Source organism: Labeo rohita, chromosome 21 (assembly GCF_022985175.1).
Source record: "Labeo rohita strain BAU-BD-2019 chromosome 21, IGBB_LRoh.1.0, whole genome shotgun sequence".
Taxonomy (NCBI): Eukaryota; Metazoa; Chordata; class Actinopteri; order Cypriniformes; family Cyprinidae; genus Labeo; species Labeo rohita.
In genome coordinates this window covers 27031270-27057731 of record NC_066889.1, presented here as the reverse complement: position 1 = coordinate 27057731, position 26462 = coordinate 27031270, and the positions used below count along the sequence as shown (strand labels likewise).

At 35.5% G+C, this 26462-nt stretch overlaps 1 protein-coding gene across 4 annotated transcripts in view; it reads left to right on the top strand.

Annotated features, from left to right (window-relative positions):
- shroom3 (shroom family member 3) overlaps positions 1-26402 on the top strand; it is a 70700-nt gene extending 44298 nt beyond the window's left edge. For 3 of the 4 annotated variants that reach the window (XM_051093042.1, XM_051093044.1, XM_051093045.1), the window contains 8 exons: positions 6469-6603; positions 8792-11777; positions 13086-13147; positions 13583-14284; positions 15637-15999; positions 18667-18760; positions 20421-20693; positions 25152-26402. In XM_051093042.1, coding sequence (XP_050948999.1) covers positions 6469-6603; positions 8792-11777; positions 13086-13147; positions 13583-14284; positions 15637-15999; positions 18667-18760; positions 20421-20693; positions 25152-25484 — 4948 coding nt within the window. In that variant the 3' untranslated portion in view covers positions 25485-26402. Of the gene's footprint in view, positions 1-1665; positions 1932-6468; positions 6604-8791; positions 11778-13085; positions 13148-13582; positions 14285-15636; positions 16000-18666; positions 18761-20420; positions 20694-25151 lie in introns of those variants that run through there. The other variant, XM_051093043.1, reaches the window with a different exon arrangement.
- Positions 26403-26462: the final 60 nt, after the last annotated feature.

The following is a 26462-nucleotide window of genomic DNA, read 5'->3' as shown; positions in this document are numbered from 1 at the left end:
TGAGCAAAGTAGGGCCCTATGAAATCTGTTTTGTTTTATTTTTATTTTTTTTCAGTTTTAATTATTCTAGATTCTGTTTTTACTTACACAATTTAGCAGCAGTTTATTAAAAGTTCAGCAAAACTTACATTTTTAAGGCCCTATGAAAGATTTTTTCTCAACTTATTTATTTATTTTTATTTTTTTTACTAAGTTTGTGTTTTCCATTTATTTGGTTTCATTACATTTTAATAACCAAAAGCATGTCCAGTTAATTGATTTTATTATTATTTTACTGATTTCTTTTTTTTTGTTGTTGTTTATTTACATTTTTCTGGCAAATAAATTCTAGTAAATAATTCTAGTAAATATTCCTTATAATAATAATTTTATTATTAGTAGTAGTAGTAGTACTACTATCGTTACAGTAAGTAATACATTTATGTCATAATTTCTTCAGGTTGAACCATACTTTTATTATGATGGGTTGCTATGAAAACGTTGACCTTTCTGTTTGTATATGATATAACAATTTGATTTAATCATCCCAAATTGGTCAAATTTTGTAACATCCTGCGTTATGCAGTAAATTATATTTTTATGACTGGATTCCACAATTCTGTCCGTTTTCAGAATCACAGAAATCATAGTGCCCTACCATAATTTTTAGAAAAAAACTATAAAAATGAACATGTTGTATACATTGATTGTTTTCTTATGACCATTGAAGTATATTTAGTGTATAGATGTATGCAAATTGGGATGTTGTTTGCAACCTCCTCCACCACAACTATATCTATCTAACAGACACCTCTCCGGACAGACAGACAGTATTTAGCGAGCATCTCCACTCTCCAACAAACCCCACCGTTCCCGCCTAATCCAGCTCTCCAATTTCAGCTTCCCTTCAGATCAAACAGATTAGCGTAGTTGACGAGCCGTGTTCCCAGGGATCAGATAAGGTTTCTGCAGCAGGACACACCCTCTGCAGTCTGCCCCAGCCGGGGAGGCGACGAGAAGGCCCGAGAGAGACGGTTTTGGGGTTTTTTGTGGGTCAGACCCTTTGGATTCCCTAAGAGTCAGGTTACCATGAGAGCGTGGCGCGAAGCGTCTCCCCTGGGAACGACGGGATGCCTCGGAAATCGGCGGTTATTGTACTCGGGTGTCATTAACGGGTGAAAGAAACCTCAGGGTCAACTGAGCAATATGTCACCAAGTCGCTCACGTCCAAGTGGCCTTATTCTGCAGACAGGTGAAGACACCTGTGCCATTACACCTGCCCATATTCCCCGCAGGCCCGGAGACGGCTGTCAGCGACACATGAAAGCAACCCTGCGACACACCCAAACTGTGGCCTTCCTGTTCCCATAATGCCCTCTGGGCACGGAGAGGCTTGTTGACTTGCTGGGATCACGTGGATTATCATGATGACGAAGAGGGAGAAAAAGAAAGGAAGAGAGGAAGATGCACACAAAGGCCAGTCTTTGTTTGATCTTATGAACGCATGCTATCATGTGTTCGCATTTGCCCGCGGCTGCGTTATTGTACTATTTCTTATATCCAGCACTTTCTAATATCCAATCCCAGAAAGGAAGCTCCATATCTTCGTTTTTGAAATATGTTTGTCCAGTGCTGACGAGGGCAGGATGTTTATTCTAGTTCTTATCGTGGGACTTTTTAATGATGCTTAATTGCGTGTTTTAACGATCTTTGCGTCGTCAAACCGCGCCACGCCAACCCTTCCAGCCGCTTCGTGGTCTACTCTCAGTTTGTCAGAAGACGGCGAAAGACGGCATGGAGCTACTCGGGGCATTTTACCGCAAAAAGCTGCGGAGGAAGCAGAAATCAAACCTCGGAAGATCGGACGGGGCGCTTTGCAAGGCGCCGTCGGAGACCAGTGTCAACGGGCTGGCTACTGGACTGATCTCTAAAGTGCTGAGACTGACTGCAAGGTAACTCAGTAAGGGAGGATAGTGAGGGAATGATGGGTTGCAGGTCAGGTAATGCTTTAACCAGAATGCTACTGGGTTTGAGGAAGGTCCATGACCTGCTTTATGTTGATTACTTGCACTATAAATCTTTATAAACCCTTATAAACCTATAAAGTGAAAAGAAATTAAAATTCTGTCATGATTCATTCACACCAAACCCGAATGGCTTTCTCTCTTATGTGGAACACAAAAGAAGACACTTTGGAAAATGCAGTGTTGCAAGTCAATTTCTAATTCTAGTAGTCATTGAACAGTTGCTTTAAGTGTTTTTTATTTTATTTTATTATTTACTGTAGTATTTCTTAATATTTTGAATTCGATTTTCATTTTAAATTTTAGATTAATGTTATACTAAAGATTTAGATTTTAGATTAAAGTTTGATTTAGTTTAATTTTTACATTTTAGTTAAAGTTTTTGGTTTTAAACTTATTTGTTGTAATAGTGTTTATATTTTATTATATTTTTGTTTATATTTTATATTACTTTTAGTTTAGTTTTAGTTATTTTTTTACAGTTCATTCATTTTTGTGCTTCAACGTAAACTTACACTACCAGTCAAAAGTTTGTGAACAGTAAGATTTTGAATGTTTTTTAAAGACTCTTTTGTTCACCAAGCCTGCAATTATTAGAAAAATACAGCAAAAGCAGTAATATTGTGAAATATTTTTACTATTTAATATAACTGCTTTCTATTTGAACATATTTTAAAATGTAATTTATTCCTGTGATCAAAACTAAATTTTCAGCATCATTACTTCAGTATTCAGTGTCACGTGATCCATCAGAAATCATTCTAATATGCTTATTTGTGGTTCAGATAACATTTTTTATTATCATTATTATTATCAATATTTAAAACAGATGAGTACTTTTTTTTCAGGATTCTTTGATGAATAGAAAGATCCAAAGATTAGCATTTATTTGAAATAAAAAGCTTTTGTAACATTATACAGTCTAAAATTGAAATGAATACTTTTATTTAACAAGGATGCTTTAAATTGATCAAAAGTGATGATAAAAACATTCATAATGTTACAAAAGATTTCTATTTTAGATAAATGCTGTTCTGAACTTTCTATTGATCAAAGAAACCTGAAAAATTCTACTCAGCTGTTTTCAACATAATAAAAATAATAAATGTTTTTTGAGCAGCAAAAAGAGTCAGAATATTACAATGATTTCTGAAGGATCATGTGACTGCAATAATAATGCTAAAAATTCAGTCTTAAAATCACAGGAATAAATTACATTTTAAAATATATTCAAATAGAAAACAGTGATTTTTAAACAGAAAAAAAAATTCAAAATTTTACTGTTTTTGCTGTACTTTGGATCAAATAAATGCAGGCTTGGTGAGCAGAAGAGATTTCTTTAAAAACATTTTTAAAAAATTGTTTATTAGTTTATTAAATAATATAATAATATTAAATAATATAATTTATTTTCTTATTTTTATTTTATTTCAGCATTACATTTTACAAAAATGTTTTAATAGTTCTATTTTTAGTTCATAATAATCAACCTCAAAGTATTTGAATAACCTCTTGTCTATCAGGTCATCCAGGGCATGAATCCACAATCTGAATATATGATTCATCATTACAGCAAAAAATGCAACATAATTAACCTCCCTAGATAATATATCTGCATTCCTGCTAGATCAGCGTTTCCTGTTTACGCGAACATTTCCGATCTAACCGCAGTTCGAACCATCATAAGGTGGTCAAAAGTTTTTTCTGTTTCTTGCTCAAGATTGATTGCGAATGGTTTACGTGAGGGAGTCATTTTGGCAGATCTTGTCCAAATCTAGCCTGGTCAGAAGGAGCGGCCCTTTGGAAAAGGGTGTGTTAAAGCAGCAAGAAAGTCACTTCCATAGCAACACGTCATAAAAGCCAGATGTTTTGCAGATGCACCGTCTGATCTGTCTCCATAGAGCAGGGTCAAAGTTTAAGGGAGTGGGTTGTTAGGGAAACAATCTATGTGGAGGCCAAGAAACTTCATTGTACTGCGAAATGCGATCTCATGTAGGTGTAGCTCTGTGGAGGACATTGCAGCTCCTCAAACAAAGACGTATTATTTTTTTATTTTACAGTGACATATTACAATAGTACTGTTATTTTGTTTCATTTTTTTATTTATACATTTATTTATTTATTTTTGTTGTTGTCATATTGATGTATAATATACAGTTGAGGTCAAAAGTTTACATACACCTTGCAGAATCTGCAAAATGTTAATTATTTTACCAAAATAAGAGGGATCATACAAAATGCATGTTATTTTTAATTTAGTACTAACCTGAATAAGATATTTCACATAAAAGATGTTTACTAATAGTCCACAAGAGAAAATACCCTGTTTAAAAGTTTACATACGCTTGATTCTTAATACTGTGTTGTTACCTGAATGATCCTCAGCTGTGTTTTTTTTAGCAGTAGTTGTTCATGAGTCCCTTGTTTGTCCTAAAAAGTTAAACTGCCTGTCTGTTCTTCATAAAAATCCATTCTTTGGTTTTCCAGCATTTTTGTGTATTTGAACCCTTTCCAACAGTGACTGTATGATTTTGAGATCCATCTTTTCACACTGAGGACAACTGAGGGACTCGTATGAGGGACTATTAAAGGTTCAAATGCTCACTGCATTTGCTCCAGAAGGAAAAACGATGCATTAAGAGCCGGGGGTTGAAAACTTTTGGAATTTTAAGATCAGGGTAAATTTAACTTATTTTGTCTTCTGGGAAACATGCAAGTATCTTCTGTAGATTCTGAAGGGCAGTGCTAAATGAAAAAACATGATATTTAGGCAAAATAAGAAAAATGCACACATCCTAATTCTGTTCAAAAGTTTTCACCCCCGAGCTCTTAATGCATTGTTTTTCCTTCTAGAGGATCAGTGAGTGTTTGAACCTTCTGTAATAGTTGCATATGAGTCCCTCAGTTGTCCTCAGTGTGAAAAGATGGATCTCAAAATCATACAGTCATTGTTGGTAAGGGTTCAAATACTCAAAAACGCTGAAAAACCAAAGAACTTGTGGGCATTTGGTTGAAGCCTACGCTCATATCCATCACCATTCGTAAGCTCTTTCAGTAGCTGTGGTCATTGTGTCAATATTTTATTTTATATGTTGTGCAACAATTTCACATCATCAAAACGTTGCGCCCCCTATAGTTCAAAGTATGTATAAAACAATGTGTAAATCTTTCATGGGTTTCTACTGCATATTTCAGTAAGAGACATCATAAATTATTATTATTATAGACATACTGATTTTAGTTTTTAAAAATCGCTCAATTTCAAATCGCAATTCTTTTTTTCCCGCCAAATCCCGTCCTACTTTCCTAAAAACGTTCCTACTGCGATTAACTGAATGTTTTACCTCAATTACGATTAACAAACGTTTATTTTTATTATATTTAAGTTGCACAGAATAGATCTTAGCATCTAAAAACGCGAGACGCAGCGCTCGGAAATGGTTTTTAAAACAAAGCACAGTGTAGAATGCCTACTCTGCCATGTTGCTGTCAAATACAAAAGTTGCCATGTCAACCTACAACTGTGAACAAAAGCTTGCAACACTTGCCCCGCCTCCGTGGTCTTCTGATTGGTCCACTGTTTTAGAACTGACATTGATGAGCAGCGCTGCATGTAAAAGTTTAAATTCTGTTATCTCAAACTCACATGTGAGACGTTGCAAAAGGGAAGGAATTAACAGGATTAAAAAATTTGAGGTTATGATTTTTCGATTAATCGTCCAGCCCTAACTACAATACTCATGTCCTGAAACTTACAGAATGGCACAATTCTACAACAGTACTAACAGAGGTATGTGCTACATTTGCCCAGTCAGCTGACTGAACATGATCTTTAGTCTCATACTGGCTTTGTCTTTCTGGCTACTGATCTCACACCATCATTAAAGATCTTAGTAGGTCACTTCAGTCAGCAGCCTGTTTGGGCACAAACTGGCATTGTGTGTGCGTTTGAATGTCTGGAGCAGCAGTAGGTACAGACAGTCTGCTGATCGTTATATGAAAAACATCCATTATGTTCCACGCCGTTTGAAACCAAAAATGTTTTTGTTTGAGACAATGCCGGCATTCTTGCCATGTTTCGAAAACACTTCAGAACCCTGTGCCAAAAAAACAGAAATAGAATTCCAGCTTCCCAGACATTTATTTCTCATTCTTAGGAATAAATATTTATAATATATAAATATATCAGCGTTCATTCTGTCAGTGACTTAGATTAGGAAGTATCTATTTACTGATGTTTACAGAGTGAGATCCTGGTTATAAGGCAGTGCCACATTCTTCAGGGCTGTTTTGATCCTCAGTGGCCTTGACTACAAAAGACAATGCATGCTTTATGTTTACATTAAACTACTTGGACGTCTCACTAAACTATGTCCGACTTTGTTTTTGTATTTTAGCATAGTCGCTCTATTTGTGTTGCATTCTGCAACAGACTTTTAAGTTTCGTTAAATCTCTCTTTCCCAGACGGAGTGAGCCTGGATCTCGACCTCATTCCTGGCATTCTACAAAGCTGGGCGAGGGCCCTCAGGACTCAGACAGCATGATGCAAGTCACCCAGGGTGGTGTGGGAGCCCCCTGGCACCAAAACTACCACTCCAGGTCAGTGTAACTCGAACACAAACACACCTGCATTCTGATGCTTTTTTAAGAGCAAACACAGTAGCAGTCTGTCTTTCTTCATCCGTTGTGTCTCTATGTTTCACAAGGATATCATGTCAGATTCGATCATGACTGAGATATAATAGTGAGGATGACATTTTTTACAGTTCCCAGCAATGCAACTGAAGGATCTGCCAAGTCAGCTTAGCAATAATCCACTAACAATGAAGACATTTATTCAGAGACAGAACATTTTGTGTCCTTAGTTTGGGTTGCACCACCTGATTTGACTTCATGCGGTATTTTCTGTAAGTTGCAATATCTTGATACTTGAATATGTCATTTAGCGTACCACAGACACTAAACTATTTTAAATTAGCTCTTGACGATGTAGTGGCATGTGGTGCATATTCATAAGCCAATGACTTAAAGGGATAGTTCACCCAAAAATGCAAATTCTATTATAAAAAACTCACACTCATGTCGTTCCAAACCCATAAGACCATTGTTTATCTTCGTAATGCAAATTTAGTTATTGAAATAGTCATTAAAATAGAAAATGTAGTCATTAAAATAGTCCATGTTGTCAGAACCCATAGCCTTGTGGTTAGTGCATTTCCATATCACGCAACTGCGTTCCAGGGACCTGAGTTCGAATCCCGCCTTGAGGTCCTTTGCCGATCCTGTTCCCCTCTCTCGTCTCAGTACTTTCCTGTCAGCTCTCCACTGTCCTCTCATAATAAAGGTGTAAAAAGCCAAAAAAATGTCCATGTTAAGTACTCCAAATTGTTGAATAAAGTCTGGGTTTTTTTGCACACAAAAATATTCCTGTAGCTTTATAAAATTAAGGTTGAACCACATCACATGATGTCACATGGACTATTTTAACCATGTCCTCACTCCCTTTCTGGGCCTTGAATGTGGTTGCGTTGCTGCCTATGCAAGGTCAGAAAGCTCTTTGATTCCATCAAAAATATCTTTGTGTTCCGAAGATGTACGAAGGTCTAACGGGTTTGGAACGACATGAGGTTGAGTAATTTATGACAGATTTTTCATTTTTGGGTGAACTATCCCTCTAAGTCCATTAACATGACTGTTAGTAGATATGAATGTTGATTATTTTGGTCAGAAGTGGCTCTATTGTCTTTCTGTTGATGGTTTCCTGTTGTGTATAATCATGGACATGATTTATTTAGTTGCTGCATACTTCACCCAAACAGTCAAAAACCTTGTGCGCGTTATCTCGGTCATTATCACTGTATTTAGACCAGAATGTTCGAGGGCCATCAATGATGACACCGAAAGAAAAACATTTAGAGTGTTTAAAGAGGACCAGAGAGCCAAGCATTGACGCACGGCCTAATGAAAAAAACATTCTTTGGGATGACACTCCCTCAACAACCCTCTAAAGGTTCCTATGGTGATGGTCACCGTGGGCTACACCAATAGCGTTCCGAATTTCTGAGATGCGGAGGACATTGTTTGATAGACTGACTTGTGATTGGCTGATCTAGTTCTTAGAGGGGTAACTGCAGAGCTGTTGACAATGGGTCAGTGACATCATGTTAATTATGCCAGCAGAAATACCATGCCAGCTTTCAGAGTCCAGCTATCATATACCCATAAAAGGGCAGTCGCCTCAGCAGACCCAGTGCATCGTTGTCCCACACACATGCAAAAACATATTGCCATGATTCCACAACCGATTCCCAGAGTCAATAAGCTTGGTTTAGATTTGTCACATAATCATTAGGACAGAGAAGAACGAAGTGAAAGTACGATTTTACAGTGTAATCGACACCAGATATGTTGTAAACAGTCCAGACGTTGTGATAGTTATTCTTATCAGTCGTAATCTAATCTTTGGTCTTTCTGGTGAATAATTGAGTCACATGTATAGCAAACTCAAATTGTGACTGTGAGCTCATTCTTATTACATAAGAAGCAGTAAATCAATGTATTTTATGTGTATCCAAGTTTGTAACAGCTTCTAATTTAGATCAGACAGACAGCCATAATAGTATCTCAATCTGTTGGCATAATACCCAGTAAAACAATATTATTGCTCTTCGGCCTATTCTTATCTTTTTGTTCCCCACCCCAGTTCAATAACCAAAATTCATTACTATTTAACATATTCTTTAGCTGATAACTATCGAATTCATGCGTCTCTTGTTTTTTCCTGTAGTGCCTCCACCACAGACCTATCGGGATTTGAGACAGGGTTCCTTAGAAAGAGCCCAGATCAGTACAGTTCCCGGGGCAGCATGGAGAGCCTAGACCACACTCACCCAGCCTACAGCTCCTGCTATCAACTATCATCCTCCAAGTCCTCCAGCAGCATTGATCACCTGCACAGCAAGCGGGATTCGGCATACAGTTCCTTCTCGACCAGCTCCAGTATTCCGGAGTATCTTGCAGCAGCACCGTCGTTTAACAAGGAGAGGTCATATTCCATGGAGAACGTTCCACAGAGGGAAGGGATGCAGCAGGCTGATATACGCTATGTACGCACTGTGTACGACCCCCAGCAGGGTGTGTCTGAAGAGCATGAGATCAGCTCTGCAGCCCTTATGAGATCCGGTGACAGCAGAGCACAGTCTAGAAGTGGGAATGTCTCAGGCCAGATCTGTCATCGTGGCAGTAGTAGTAGTGGAAGCAGTGGGAGTAGTGGAAGCACCTCCAGCTCACAACGCCACAGTGTTGGGCCAGTGTGGGATCCACCGCACAACCGGCACTCCTACGAGAACCTAAAGGGGGCGCCAGCACCTCCGTTACGCAGTGACAGCTATGCAGCATTTCGCAATCATGAGCGTCCCAACTCTTGGTCGAGTCTTGAACATGCTCGATCACAACGTGCGCTTCACAAAGGTTCCTGGCATCACTCAAGTGGGTCTGTGGCAACGGGAAAGTCCTCGTTTGGAGCTGAAGGACAGTTGCACACAGTGATAGAAAAAAGCCCTGAAAGTAGCCCCACCACCAAACCCAAACAGGGTTTTCCTCAGGCCGCACAACCCGGCCGCCTCATGTTACCCACTGGCATCTACCCTGTTCCACCTCCCGAGCCTCATTTTGCACAAATCCCAACCAACAACCCTAGCTCTGGGAGTGTCTACCCGGCACTGGCCAAGGAGAGCAAGCACAACAATCACTGTGACCACTTAGGTGGACCAGTGAAAGAGGACAGGGTCACCGTTGAAAACGGATACCAAAGCAATGTTCCTAGCTCAAACCTTGTCCAAACCCATGTTTCGGCACAACCAAAGCTCTTCGATAAAGTGCAAGATGACACTCAAGTCAAAGCTGGTTTTTATCGGCCCCATTTGCAGCCACAAACACAGAAGTCACAAACACCATATATACCCCAGGAAAGAAGGGACCCTTACACCCCTGTGCAGCCAAGAGGAGAGAGACCAAGGTTCTCAGTTGGTATGGAAGATTACGACAACTATAGGCCACCTCTAGATGAAGAACAAAATAAATGCAATGAGCAAAGCATCCATCCAGACCCAGTTTACACTGGGAAACCTTCACAGATACAAGTTGCTCAAACATACAGAGAAAACTTCATTCAGACTCAAGGAAGTGACCACATAGTCAAACCTTCAAGACACTACATTGACTCTAGTGCTCTCCAGCAAAAAGAGCAAGACCTGGATCACCCCCTGACCAAACTGGAGAATGCACTTGTCGAGGTTCAACGATGTGCCAGTCCAGAGAGTTCAACAAGCCAATCCAGTTTCCAAAGTGAGCGTAGCATGTCTGTGCTTGAGAAAGTAAGTCATTTTGAAAGACAGCAAGTCAAACCTCGCAGCCTTTCCCACCATGGTTCTATTACTCGTCCGAGCCAAACGCCAAGACCTTCCAGTGCCAAGGGCTCCTTCTCTGGTGTAGAGGATGTGCGCAGCATGTTGGAGAGAAGCAACAGCTCGGTCACCCATGGGAGAACTCGAAGTACTTCTAGCATGGGAAGTTATGATGGACACATGGATATGCATCAGGATTTCCTAACAAGACGTGGGAGTAATGATCATGTCCAGCATTGGCAGCAGCAAGAACCTGTTGTTTCGCACAAGAATTATCTTCAAAGAAGTAAAAGCACCTTTCAGCTTGGTGAGGGGAATGGTAAAGACATCCATGGGAGAGGTGACCTTCATGACATCTTGGGCACCATCCAAGACACATCTTTCAACAGAACATATAGAGACAGCCTTAAAGATGCCCAGTCTAAGGTTCTGCGGTCAACTTCCTTCAGAAGACATGACCTTAAAGTTAACCCTCCACCTGTGCCAGCTAAACACATGTCTCTAGAACGAAAAGGACCCAGTACAAGTCCCAAACCGGCTACGACATCCCCGCACACTCCAAAGGAACGCCATATTGTTCCTGTTGAAGCACCAAACAGAGTCACTCCTCCTGACCTCCCCAGCGTCCCGGCCATTGGACCCCCAGTTATGCGGATCTGTGGACGTAAACGATTCACAATGGAGCAAAAGAAACGGTCGTATTCTGAGCCTGAAAACATGCATGAAGTTGGAGTGTTCACTCAGGAAACCAATCAGGCTGACAGGAATGTTCAACAGCAGTCTCTGGCAAGTGAGACGAGTGTTGCCGACAGACGCAGGATGTTCGAGCAGGTGGCGAATCGTAACGCTGACCCCAGATTGTTCTCCTCCAGGCCTGATTTGAAGCAGATGCAGCAAGATGCACTTGTTCAGTATATGGAGCGCAAAACAGGTAGAAGAGTAGACGGACGTCCAAACCGCCCACATAGCGCTTATCTACAGTCTGCTTCTGCCGACTCACGAAGCCTCATCTCCACCCCAAGTATGACCTCTTTGCAAGAGCCAGTATATGAGGGCCTCACTGGTGGTATACGTAAAGTCTCCACCGTTCCAGCAGGAATGCAAAGCTCCTTTTACCCCCTTAAGGGCAGCCAAAATCAAACACGCCCTGAGGTTTTTAGCCAGCAGGCACAAGGCACAAATTTTGAATCTTACAAATCAGGCCCAGCCCTGAGCAGACAGCACTTGGAAGCCACTTTTGAGAGAGCCACCTCTGCCAGAAGCTCAGGGAGGTCGGCCTCAGCTGAGGATTTGCTGGACCATAGTGAAGAACGTCCCATTTCCCAGCACTTCCGTTCCAGGTCATCTCCAGTGGAAAACTTTAGTCAGGTAACAATCATTTAGTAGGTGGCAAACCAGCTGGGTGAACTTGACTGTGTCATTGGTTAGATCACTGAAGCAACGTGACTTCATACCACACAAAGTTAAACAATAACGTTTATGGCAGAGTAAATCTGCCTATTTTAACTCTCTTATTGAGTAGTTAAAACCGATTACTCACTCAGAGTTTCCCTAGCTTGAAAGCTAATGAAAAAACCCTCAGAACTGAAGAGAATTAATGCTTCTCAGAAGCAACATTCCCACACCCAATCACAAGCGAGCTATAAACATTTTTTTTAAATGAAAATGGTCATCATTTGCTCACCCTCGTATCATTTCAAGTAAGGATATATTGAAGAATGCTGTCCATAGAATAAGAGTCCATGGGGTCCAAGTGGACATTGTTTTTGAGGACATTGACTTGGGCTCATCGTATAGACAAAAACAGTCTGAAACATTCTTCAAATTATCTGTTCCACAGAAGTCGTCTTTGGAATGATAAGAGAGTGGGTAAATGATGGCATTTACATTTTTGGGTGAACAGTCAAGCTGGTGTTCAACGATAATCATTCCATAAGTTTTCAGCCAATTATGGTACTTGGTGGTCTGTCCGTTATAGGACAAAGGAGTAGTCCTTTTCCTCGAGATGGGCAGATACCCACTTCTGGTGCTCCACAGGAAGAGACCAGTGCTCCTCACTTCCTGTTTGGTGCCACAGAGCCTGGGCTTTAGTCAGAGATCTGACAGATGTGCAACAGATAACTGCACTCCTTCTGTGCCAGATGGGAGGAGTTGGAGATAATGGACAAGCCGTCATGGTTTTGGGTTTAAAATATTTGGAAGGGTTAAGAAGGCCATTTATCTAGGAGAATAATTATCCTTTATGTAAACGATAATGGCTCTGGTATGATGATGACTGTGTACATTAGACACAACTATCCTGTGAAATCCCAGACGATTCCAGCAATCCAAAATTGAAAATGGTTTAAGCATGAGATAAAACACGTGAAAAACCATTCAGGTCACAGTCTCTGCACATGTTCATGCTAACTGACTACGACATAGTTCAGCTATGAGGATGTTGTCATGCTGCGTCTCTTTTTTATTAACGGATCTTAGTTTATCAGTAGTCATGGCATGCGCTTGAGTTTAAAATTAACATTAAAGTACCAACGTTCTCTAAGCTTGAGGTAACTGTGAAATAATGATTAACTTTCTCTTCCTGGTGTATGAAACTTTACTATTTTTTATTGCCACCTCTACCAGAAAGTGCTACACTTGTCACTTGCTTAAAATATTATTTGTTCCCTTGTCTAGGACTTCTTAGCCAGAGACCTTCAGCTATTGAGAGCTTCCTCCAAGGAATCCTTTGAAAACAGGTTTGTGTATACATTAAAAAAAAAACATTCGCTTCCACTATCCTACAAATAGAGTACTATATATAATGTGTAGATATTTGCACACTATAGGCTTCAAATTCAGACAAATTAGCATTAGTAACGTTTTTATTTAAGAATTGTGCACATCAGTCCTTTAAAGAGCAAGAATTTCTTTGCAAGTATTTGAAACAGTGTTTTATGGAAATATTTATCCATAAAAGGTCTTAAATTAAAGACAACCCCTTAATTGGTCAGTAGCAGTGACAGTCCCACTGTAGCTATTTTTGAGTTTGTTTTGAGCTATGCATGACTTCCCACCAGACATTGAAGGATTAATCATTTGCATTTATTTTCTTTAGAAATGACAGGTATTGGAAACCTGACATGCACAACATCATGATTGTACTTGCTCATTTCATATGCATGTTTTAATAGGGTGTTGGCGAACCAGGGACACAAACAACCGTCATGTTCAGCACGTATGGAGAGGAGTTACCAGCTAAACCAGGGTCCTGTCCAGCAAAACGCACCTGTGTTGAGGCGCGAGCGCCAGAGATATTCAGACCGGCCTAGAGCGCAAAGTGCTTCCGGTCTGGCTGCATCTGTGGGACTTCCTTGCCCTTTCACCTCTCCAGGCACTGTCGCCAGCCTGGACTGGCATAACGGAGACAGGCTGTGTCAGCCCAACCTGGATTCTATTGCATTTCCCGAAACTGGCCCGCAAAGTCAAAAGAGTCCGTCCGGAGCACCGGGAATGGTGCGGCAAAACTCCAGCGACACCAGCACTTCTGAAGACACCCTGAAGGACTTCCCGTGTCCAGTGGCCACTCCGTCACCTCCACACCCGGAGGTCACAGGGTCACAAATCCTTCCCAAAGGTCCGGTTTTCCCAACAAAGCCACTTTTCTCTCTTCGGATTTCAGAGTCTAACCTTCAGGATGTTCCGAGTATAGCCGTGTCACAGGATGATGATGAAGTGTTTTTAGCGCCTCTGCCTCCACCACCGCCGCCGCCAGCACCGCCCATCAGAGAGACGGAGATTATGGAGGACTTCCCGCCTCCGCCGCCTCTCACTCCCCCAGTTGAGGAGAACGTGGAAGTGTCTTTACAGCATCCGGGACCATTATGGCCCATCAGGTAGAGACACACTTCCTGTTGGTCATCCACATTTAAGGGGTTAAGGAATTGGCCAATATCATTTTTATATGCCAATCATGTCCCTCGTGATTTTTCACTGTAGGCTAGGGTTTGGCTTATGATTTGTTTGATAGGAATGTTGTTCAAAGAACAACAAACGAACATGACGATCACATTCATCATGTTAAAATGTTACAGTACAGTCACAAAAGGAATGTTCTGAGTTCAGTACAAGTTACACTCAATCCGCAGCATATGTGACAAGTTTGCTAACCATAAATAGAATTTCAGTTCTTACCTTGTTTTTTGTTTGTTTGTTTGTTTTTTGTGAATTATTGTGAAAAACCCAAGATGTAGAAAAAGTATTATTTTTCTTAATTTTGTCCATTCTTAATATATTATCAATCTAAATATATTAATTTTATTAAAACAGTACATTCTGCATTTACCCAGAAAGTAGTTTAACATTTCAACATCTTAAAGTATTTTATTTTATTTTACTTTACAGTGTTGATTACCACAAAAATCATTTCAGTTTGTACCCTTTTTAAAGCAAAAATCAAGGTTATTGTGAGAAAACCCATTATATTATATTAATTATACTAAATAATATTATTTCATATACCCATCTTAATTTTGTCAATTTCTTTCAATTTAATTTAATTTAATTTTATTTTATTTTTATTAAAAACATTTTGCATTTATCAGAAAGTATTTTAACACTGGCTCCGAAAGTACTTTTATTTTATTTTATTTATTTATTTATTTATTTATTTATTTTATTTTTTTTTTTTTTTTTTTTTTTTTTTTTTGCATTTACAATGTTGATTACCACAAAAAGAATTTCAATTCGTAGCTTTTTTAAAAACAGAAATAAAGGGTTGTTTTGTCCATTTTATTTTATTTTTTTAATATTTTATTTTTTTAATATTTTATAGCATTTTTTTAGATTTTAGACAGACTCTTGAAGTACATTTTGTAATACATTTTGGCATTTGAAGGTTTAAACTAAATATTTTCCCCATTTTAAATGTATATATTAAATAGGAAAAATATTTATTTACCCAGATATATATATTTATTTTTTTAGCATATATTTCTAAATATATATTTTAGCCAAGATTCCATATAGACAAAAAAAGAAGTGAATAGGGCCAATTTGTGGAGGATTTAAAAGCAGAAATATAAAGCTTAAATTTTTTTTATGCATTATTTTTATGCTTATTTTATGCATTTAAAAAAAAAAGAAATTGGTGTAAATTCATTTTTTGTCATGCTGTCAATTGTATCGAACCCCAGATATCTTTTAATCTCATTATCATAACATGATTTTCTCTCATTTCACGTTGCAGCAACTGTGAGAGTCTGACTGACGCAACAGTCCATCCAGAGCCTGAGCGACCATCAAACGACTGCACGACACCATCGCTGAGCCCTGACAACGCCAGCGCTGACTCTCAACCCCAGTCTCCCATCAGCGCTCCTCTAGAGCAGGACGCCTCAGAGATTCTGGGATCAGACTACCATCTGCTGTCCAGACGAGAGCGGACGCAAGCAGAGCTGCTCGTGGAGACTTTAGCACGAGAGCTGGTGAACCACGACAAATCGCTCACCTCACTCCTGGACACCTGGGCAGGGCAAACCACCCTCGATCTGATGGAGGACATGTTCCCTTCACACAGGACGATCGGCGGCAGTGACCGTTTGAGTGACAGGTGAGCATTAAACAGATGGTGAAGGTAAAACACCAATAATAAGGTGGATTTTATGCTCACAGTCGATCTTTATGTTTGAAGCTGATTGTATGGGAGCTCACAAGTCATGGCTTAATTTATTGTGATAACTCATCAATAGATCATGCTGTAAAGATAATGACACACTTCTGTATGTTTCCTGTATTTAGTGCATAATTCACTCATGTTCCTTAGAACAAAGCATCTGCGGCGGTACTGTGGTATAGAGATGGCTTTGAATGATAATATTGTGGTACTTTGATGTATACCATTAACTTTAATTACTGTACTCATTTACCATAGCATTTACACACTACACAGGGCAGTGAATGACTAATATGGGGTTGTTAATAGCTGATAATAATATCTGGAAACCAGGATGCAGTGTTTTTACACTTAGCTAAAATTAAAACTATTCAAAATTGTTTTCAGTCATTTAAATTAAGCTAAAAAAAAAAATTAACAAATAAATAAAATTAACAAATAATAATTATTATTATTATTAAAATAAAAAGTAAAAATATAAAAAAGTAACTAAAAACACTTAGCTAAAATGAAAACTATTCAAAATTGTTTTCAGTCATTTAAATTAAGCTAAAAAAAAAAAACAAATAAATAAAATTAACAAATAATAATTATTATTATTATTAAAATAAAAAGTAAAAATATAAAAAAGTAACTAGCTAATTAAAAATGTATTTACTTATTTTTATATATTTTTTATTTTGTAATTTTCTAATGAACTTTTATTTAGTATTAATAAATAAATAAAATGATAATCATTGCCTTAGCAATTAACTGAAAAGAACAAGTACCAAAATTATTAAATCTGAAACTAAAAAAAAAGTTATATAAAAACTATCAAAAATGATAAACGTTCATAACATTGCCAAAAATAATTATTATTATTATAAAAATGAAAAGGAAAAATATTTAAAAAGTAACACATTTTTAAAAAATATATATATATTTTTTTTTGTAATTTTGTAATGAACTTGTATCATTTAGTATAAATATAAAAAGGTAATCATTGCCTTAGGAACTAACTGAAAAGAACAAGTACCAAAACTATTAAATCTAAAACTAAAATAAAAAATATGTTATATAAAAACTAGTAAAGTAAAGTTTATAAAATTACCAAAAAATAATTAATATTATTATTATTAAAATGAAAAGTACAAATATAAAAAGTAACTCATTTTTAAAAAAAAAAAAAAAAGTATTTACGTATTTTTATATTTTTTTATTATGTAATTAATTTTTATTATTTACTATTAATACATTAAAAAATGATAACCATTGCCTAATCAACTAACTGAAAAGAACAAGTACCAAAATTATTAAACCTAAAAATAATAATTATAATTATTAAACTAAAAAGTAAACATATAAAAAGTTACTAATATTAAAAAGTATTCACTTATTTTATTTAATTTATTTATTTTGTAATTTTGCAGTGAACTTCACTGTGGAGATGGCTGATATAATCCTGATATATAACAACGTGCAGTAAATTGTAAAACTGTTTAGACTACAAACCAGTGTGTTCATAATTAATTTAACACATTAAAATAATATGGTAAGACACACCAATTTGCAGTATCAAGCAGCAAAACCAGCTTTTTGTACAGCTAAAAATAGCTTGACAGGGATGAGACCGGAAGCCACACCCATAAAACAGCCACACAGCTCTTATGTAATAAATAAATAAATAAGGAGGATATAAATCCATAAATCATTACTCCAATTAAAGAGGTTCACAAACAAGGGATTACATATTTAAAAGGTTCAGGGTAATAAAATATCCATGTACTCAAATAAAACATAAATACACAGATCTGAGGTGCCTTATTTTACCACAATTTGAAAGTGTTTGAAGAAAACATGAAATATATACACTGAAAACAGGATTTACAGCTTATGTCTAACACAAACACACTAACTGCATGTTTGGAACAATATCAAACACACGGGAGCTCACAAATAAAACAGATAAATGTTCACTCAACTCATACATCCAGAAAACAGATGTTCTTGTTTAGTTTTCGGATTTTTCACACTAAACAGCGCAGAACGACACTGACATCTAGTGGCCGATCATGAAATAGACATTTCGCCTTCCACCTGCTGCATGTAGAAACTCATAGAAACTACACACAATTTTGCAGACAGGCTCATAAAATGTTTCTGTCTTAAATAAATGATTTAGAAAATGCATCTGATTAACCAAACACTGAATTATTATTTTTTTGGACATAATACACTGAAAAACCACAACTTTCAGTACATAGTTTGTTTTTTTAAAAACAAACATGCTTTCATCCAAAGCTACTTGCACTATATTTACGTTATACATTTTTTATGCATTCCCTGTGGACTGAACCCATTTATTTTACTGTATGCACTATGGTAACACCACAGTTCATTGTTTTTAAAACATTTAACTCCCACTTATTAACCGCAGCAGTTTTTTGCTCCATTGACACATGGTGTGTGATCGTTCTGTCGTGCTGCAGAGCTAAATGTGTAATTACGTGTGCTCTGATTGACACAGGGAATGTGGATTTTAGCCATCCTCTGTCCGTGTATCTGACAAAATAGGGCATCCACGAGTAAAACTCTTTGTTTGGTGTGTTTGACCTCCATTAGGGCTCAAGATGGTCCAGATACTCCCTCTCAGGCTGTTCCAAGAAAAATGGAAACCGACCTGGACGACGAAGAAGCTTACTTGACTCAAAAGAAGGTCAGATACACATTTATAAATGAAAATATAAATAGGAATAATAATTAGGAAATGTAAATAACTAAACCTGTATGTTTATATTTGTAAATTATAAATGTTTATAATTTTTTTATAAATAGATTTTATAGTATGTAAATATGTATTACTGTCTAAAAATAACTATATAAGACCTATCAAAAATGTATTTATATTTGTAATTACTTATTATTACTTAATTATTTATAAATACATTTTATATATTTAATTTAAAAATATATATAAAAAATATATATATAAATGTATCAAAAATATATTTATATTTAGAATGCATAAATATTTATAGATTTTATATGATTTATTTAAATGTTTTCATTTTTAAAAATAACTAGAAAATATAAGTAACTAATACCTATAAAAAATAAGTTTATATTTCTAATTTATAAACATTTTTATACATACATTTTATATATTTTGTAAATATGTTTTAGCATCTGATAATAACTAGGAAATATAAGTGACTAAAACTTATATCAAAAATATATTTTTATACATACATTTTATATATTTATGTAAGAATATATATAAAAAAATATATCAAAACTATAAAAATGTATCAAACATATATTTATATTTGGAATGCATAAATATTTATAGATTTTATATGATTTATTTAAATGTTATAATTTTTTTTTAAAAACTAGAAAATGTAACTAATACCTATCAAAAAATATATTTATAATTTATAAACATTTTTATACAAACATTTTTATGTATTTATGTTTTAGCATCTGATAATTACTACTCGCTTAAGTGACTAAAACTTCAAAAATCAAAAATATATTTGTATTTGTAATGCATAAATATTTGTTATAAGTTTTATACATAGATTTTAAATGTTTTAACATCTAATAATAACTAGGAAATATAAATATGTATATTTTTATACTTGCATTTCATTAAACTATTTATTATTTATTTTAAACTTTAGTTCATTATATAAATATGTTCTAATGTCTAAAAATAACTAGAAAATATAAGTAATTAAAACCTGTCAAAAATATATTATATTTAAAATATTTGTAATATTTTCTTACATACAATTACCTTAATGCAAATGTTTTAACAACTACTAAATGTAAGCACTTTCCAAATATAAGCATATAACAACCTACCAAAATATATTATCCATAAATATTTGTTATTTTTATGCACACATTTGATGTATTTATTTCTATAAATATGCTTTAATGTCTAACAATAACTAGGAAATATAAACAACTAAAAGCTATTATTATATATACATATATATATATGTATATATATAACTAATATTTATAAGTTACAATATATATGTATACATACATTTTTATATATTTATGTAAATATGTTTTAATATCTAAAAATTAACTAGCAGATATAAGTTACTAAAATTATTCAAAAATACATTTATACTGTAATGTGTAAATAATTATATTTAAATATATTTGTTTTTTTATTTATTTGCTGTGTGGTAACCTTGATTGCATTGTTTACACTCTAATACTGGATTCATGTTGTATTCATTGAACGCAGTGGCACAAAAATGCACACAATGCCACTGAACACAAAGCCATTCTTTATTCATCCTGAATCATGAATGAAGCTGTTTGTTTATGGTGCAGTACTGTGTCTCGTCCTGCAGGTGGAGCTGTTGCAGGCTTTGCAGGTGAGCATGCAGTCACTGCAGGGAGAGAGAGAGGACCTGTTGGAGCAGCAGAAGCGTTTCACTGCTCTAGGCGACAGCATGGAGGCTTTAGTTCAGGAGCGCTGCAAACCCAATGAGAAAGAGAAGTACCGCATGTTCGTCGGAGACCTGGAGAAGATCGTCAACCTGCTGCTGTCACTGAGCGCCCGACTCGCCCGTGTGGAAAACGCTCTCAACACTCTGGGCGACGACGACACTGCAGAAGAGAGGGTGAGGAGTGATGCAGAAAATACACTTTTTTCCCTTAAGTTAATTTATAGTAGTCTATAGTAGTAAGTTTCTTGCACCAAAATCAGTTTAATTTTTTAACATTTAACATTTTCATTCATCTTTTGGCAAATTTAGAACCAGGGTTTACTGAAATTATTTAAATATATTTTTGAAAATTTAAAATAAAAATAAAAAAAGTTAACTGAAATAAAATGTGAAAAAAAACTTATATTTATTTTATTTCAGGTAATTAATTCAGCTAATTTAATTTAGTATACATATAAATAATAAATAATAAATTATTGCACCAAGATCAGTTTAATTTAATAATTTAATCAGATTTTTCATGATCATTTTCATTCATCTTTCTGAAATTTAAAACCAGGGTTATTATAGTTAACTGAAAATATTAAAATATATTTTTGATAATTTGAAATAAAAAAAAACAGGTTAACTAAAAAAAAATTAAATTTATTTTATTTCAGCTCATTAATCCAGCTAATTTAATTTAGTATACATATAAATAATAAATCAAAAAAATCTTGCACCAAGATCAGTTTATTTGAATAATTTAATCAGATTTTTCATGATCACTTTTATTTATCTTTCTGAAATTTAGAACCAAGGTTATTATAGTTAACTGAAATTATTAATATATATTTTTGAAAATTTGAAATTTAAAAAAAAAGTTAACTGAATTAAAATTGTAAACACCTTTATTTATTTTTTTATTCATTTTATTTTACCTAGCTGCCAAAGCAACATTTCTCATTTTCATTAAAAAGGAAAATATACAAATGTAATAAAAACTATAGTATTTCAATTTTATTTTAATATAAATATAAATAATAAATATAAATGAATTAATCTTTATTATTAATTATTATATAATTATGAATAAAGTACTAAAATAATGCTTAGAACTAACTGGGACATTTTTGGTGCTGTAACTTTAAGACTTCTATGTAAACACTGTTTTGCATATGAAATGGATAATAATGGAACAAAAAATGATTGCTCATTTTATATACAAATATGGTGTTTACATATAAGTCTTAAAGGTGTACCATCCAAAATGATCCATTATATTTAGTGCTGTAACTTCCTTGCAAGCAGCGTTTTTGCAAAGTTGCATTACCAATAACTTGCATTACAGGGTTGCGAAACAATTTGTGCTGAAATGTGATGCAAAAAAAATCAGACCGATATGATCAGGCATGCTAAAAATCAAACATTTCAAAAGAACAAGGAAAATGTGATAATCTCCTTAATACTCCAGTAAACAGACAACGATCCAGTTTCTACTGTAATCTGTCTGACACATCTACTGCCCTGCAGAGCAACTTTTGCCCATCCTGCTTGAAATAAATTCAGGAATTAGAGATCATTTTAGCAGATTACAACATCAGAAACACTACGCCTGTGGGAGACGCCAACATCATGCACATAAACACACACTGTGCTTAAGTATTGGGATAGCTATGACGAAGATTTTATATAAATGTGTAAGAAAATATATCTATCTATATATACTGTATATACTGTATACATATGCTTTTAATTACCTTTATTTTAAATGCAGTGTGACAAATGCATTTCTATACACTGCCATTCAAAGATTTGGGAATTTTTTTAAATATTGTTGACAGCAGTTTCTTCTGCTCACCAAGGCTGCATTTATATGAGCAAAAATACAGTAAAATCAGTAATAATTCTTAAATATTATTACTATTTAGATTAGCTGTTTTCTATTTGAATATATGTTAAAATGTAATTTATTTCTATGATGCAAAGCTGAATTTTCAGCATCATTACTCTAGACTTCAGTGTCACATGATCCTTCAGAAATCATTCTAATATGCTGATTTGCTGCTCAAGAAACATTTATGATTATTATCAGTGTTAAAAACAGTTGTGCTGCCTCATATTTTTCTGAAAACCATAATACAGTAATTTCAGGATCTTTTAATAAATAGAAAGTTTTTTAATCAATTTAATGCATCCTTGCTGAAAAAAATTATGAATTTCTACGATAAATAAAATCAAATATTGCATAAACCCTTTCTTACAAGAGGCTACATGAAGAATTATGCAATAGCAGAATGCTATTTAAAGTATTTCTAGGTGTACGTCTCACCGCAGGACATGACCGAAACAAACTACAATCCCAACCTGACACTCCTTCAACAACTAGTTTTACTGAATAAAGGGCTGATCCAGATAATTACACATTTCACACACTGAGACAGGACAAGAAATGCTAATCAAATGACATAATATTACATAAGATTCATTTCAGACAGCTGTGTCTTAAACTCAGGTGAGGACAGAGATCAAGCCTTATCAGTGAATTACACAGAATCAACGTCATCACAAATCAAGGGTCAAGTTTGTGATAATCAGACTTTGTGTGTTTAATATTTCAGGTCATAATGGAATGCAAATTGTTTCATTTTAAGTCATACAGTCATGTGCTTGGGCTCCATTGTTTATTTTACTGTTGGACAGGCATGAGGAACTGTGCAAATAACACCTACAGCACTATTAGCTGAGGTGTTTCCACCAAAAAGGCGTTTATCATCACTGTGTTTGCAATATTATGCAATTTAAGTCTTTTATAAACATTAGACCTGTCATAAAAATCATCCTTGTTTGCTGAGTTAGCTTATCAAGTCATTCCTTTAAAGCTAAATTTAAAGACAAGTCTTTTCTGCTCCCCAAACGGCATGTGTTTGACAAAAAAAGTCAATAAAATCAGCAAAATTGTTAAATATTATTGCAATTTAAAGAATTAGCTCACTTCCTGAACAAAAATTTACAGATAATGTAACATTACTTACCCCTTTGTCATCCAAGATGTTAATGTCTTTCTGTCTTCGGTCGTAAAGAAATTTTGTTTTTTACATGGATTTACATGGATACTCTCCATGTAACGGACTTCTATGGTGCCTCCAAATTTAAACTTCCGAAGTGCAGTTTAAATGCGCTTCAGAAGACTCTAAATGATCCCAGCCGAGGAAGAAGGGTCTTATCTAGCGAAACGATTAGTTATTTTCTAAAAAGAAATTACAATTTATATACTTTTTAACCTCAAAGGCCCGTCTTGTTTAGCTCTGTGTGAACTCTGTTTTTTCCGTTTATGAGAGTTAGGGTACGTCTGAAAACTCCCGTTTCATTTTCCCCTCCTACTTCAAAATCGTCCTACATCGCTGGTTTTTATCTTTTTTGTAAATGGTGTTTGATCTTTCCTTCTATGTTCACTTTGTAAACTCTGGGTTGGTACTTCTGCAGCGATGTAGGACGATTTTGAAGTTGGAGGATAAAATGAGTCAGGAGTTTTTAGACGTACCCTAACTGTCATGACCCGAAAAAAAAAAAAAAAAGAATTCACACAGCTAGACCAGACGAGTTTTTGAGTTTAAAAAGTATATAAATTGTTATTTAAAAATAATAATAACTGATCGTTTTGCTAGATAAGACCTTTTTTCCTCGGCTGGGATCGATGAAGCTGCATTTAAACTGCATTTTGGATGTGGGGGCATCGTAGAAGTCCATTAACGTTACATGGAGAGACATCCTGAAATGTTAACCTCAGGAAACATAACTTCTTTACGACTTATCTTGGATGATAAGGGGGTGAGTACATTATCTGTAAATTTTTGTTCTGAAAGTGAACTAATCTGTTAAAATAGCTGCTTTCTCATATAATATATATAATTTATCCTTAAATAGATATTTTTCAGATTTGAAACAACTGCTTTCTATGTGAATATATGTTCAAATGTAATTTAAGAGTCAAAACTGAATTTTCAGCATCATTACTCCAGTCTTTAGTCACGTGTTCTTTCAGAAATCATTCTAATATGCTTCTTTGATGAATAGAACAGCATTTATTAGAAATAGAAATCTTTTGTAACATAAATGCCTTTATCATCACTTATGTTCAATTTAACCCTTTAACTGTCATTCCCATTTTTGAACAGACATAAATATGCACTATCCAGACTTAAATTCATTAATAAAAACATTTTGTAATATGGTTTTAATGTACATTTTTCGGTGATAATGCAATGTCTGATTTTAAAATGCCTTTCAAAGGATTTTTTTTTTTTTTTTGAGATTTTAGGTTTTGAACTGATATATAATTTCTTATGATTTCTAAAACCTGATAGAGAAAAAGTATTTTTGTGACAAAGGTCAGAACTCGTGTTATGATGTAGATTTTTTTAAGTTGCACTCTTGACATATATTAATCTATTACTTTTCCTAACAAAAATCTGGTAAAATATCTATTTAGGAGTCTTAGACCTTTCCAACGATGTATGAGATTAGGATTTATTTGTAATATGGTGAAGTAAACTTAGTAAAGTAAACATAGGGGACAGTGACAGTTAAATGGTTAATGCATCCTTATGGAATAAAAGTATTAATTTCTGATACATTTGTGTATATCTATAGGAATCGCTGCAGCTAAAGAGGAAGCAGTTGTGCAGTCAACAGGAAGATGCTCGCGAGCTGAAGGAAAACCTGGACCGGCGCTCACGAGTGGTTCTGGACATTCTGGCTGGTTACCTGAGCGGCCCACAGCTGCGTGACTACCAGCGTTATATCCGCATCAAACCGGCTCTTCTGATTCGCCAGCGCCACCTGGACGAGCTCATACGGCAGGGGGAGGAGCAAATGCAGCAGCTGGAGGAGACCCTCCCCCCGGAGTCCCGCCCAAAGAACACTGACCCACATTGTTTTAACTCCACCCACTCGCCACGTCCCACCACTGTGACCTCACTCTGACTCCGCCCATCATAGAATGACGTCGCTTACAGCTGAGGACGAATCGGAATCAATGCACACTGACAAGTGCCTTAAATGAAGGAGACAATTTCCGACTTTTTAAAGTACGGAAGATCTATCTACACTAGCGCATTTACACTACATACTTAGCGTATAGCACAACACTGAAGCACAAGCACAATGCTAATTCAAAACACAAATGATTTCCAGCCCTGAGCACTTTGGAACACGTTAACCACTACGACGTCAAGAAACTATTGAGAACACACACGCATATTTTCTGTCTATTTGAAATTCCTGCTGTCGATTAAAGCGACGGCTGATTATTTATGATTTTATGTTGTTTAGGAACGATTTTGTACTCTGTACGTTGCTGTACATAATCCCCTCGTGATTTTAAAATGTAGATGGTTAAAAAGCAGAATAGATGTTGTATTTTTGTAAGCAAGATGACTAGTGGTGTTTTCGGGCGGCTTTAACAGGTGCTATCATATCTAAATCAAACAATAATGATGGTTCATCAGCACTTGAACATGATATCAGTACAGAAAATTCCGTTATACTGAATATTATTCACTACTTGGTTGCATGCAGGGTTTTTCTACTTCCTGGTTTGATCACAATGCACAAGCCCAACTATTTTGCCAATATATTTTATTTTAATTTGTGGCTGTTTTTTATTTGAAGAACATCCTTATTTACGAAATATCTAACCCCCGTACATCTGTATTAAAAAAAGCTGCAATAGCAGCAAACTGTAGATGCTCGTAATGGAAGCATTCGCTGTTGTGATCTGAAACACATGCAATTGTTTTTCGATGGGGCTAATCTGAAGAAACAGTTCAGCCATGCTTTACACTCTTTTAAAGCATAAAGAGCACAATTGGAAGGCGAAATAAATCTATTTTTTAAATACAACCTGGTTGTGTTGGTGTTGCATTATTTGCAGTTTATCAATTGAATCACTTCTACATCAGG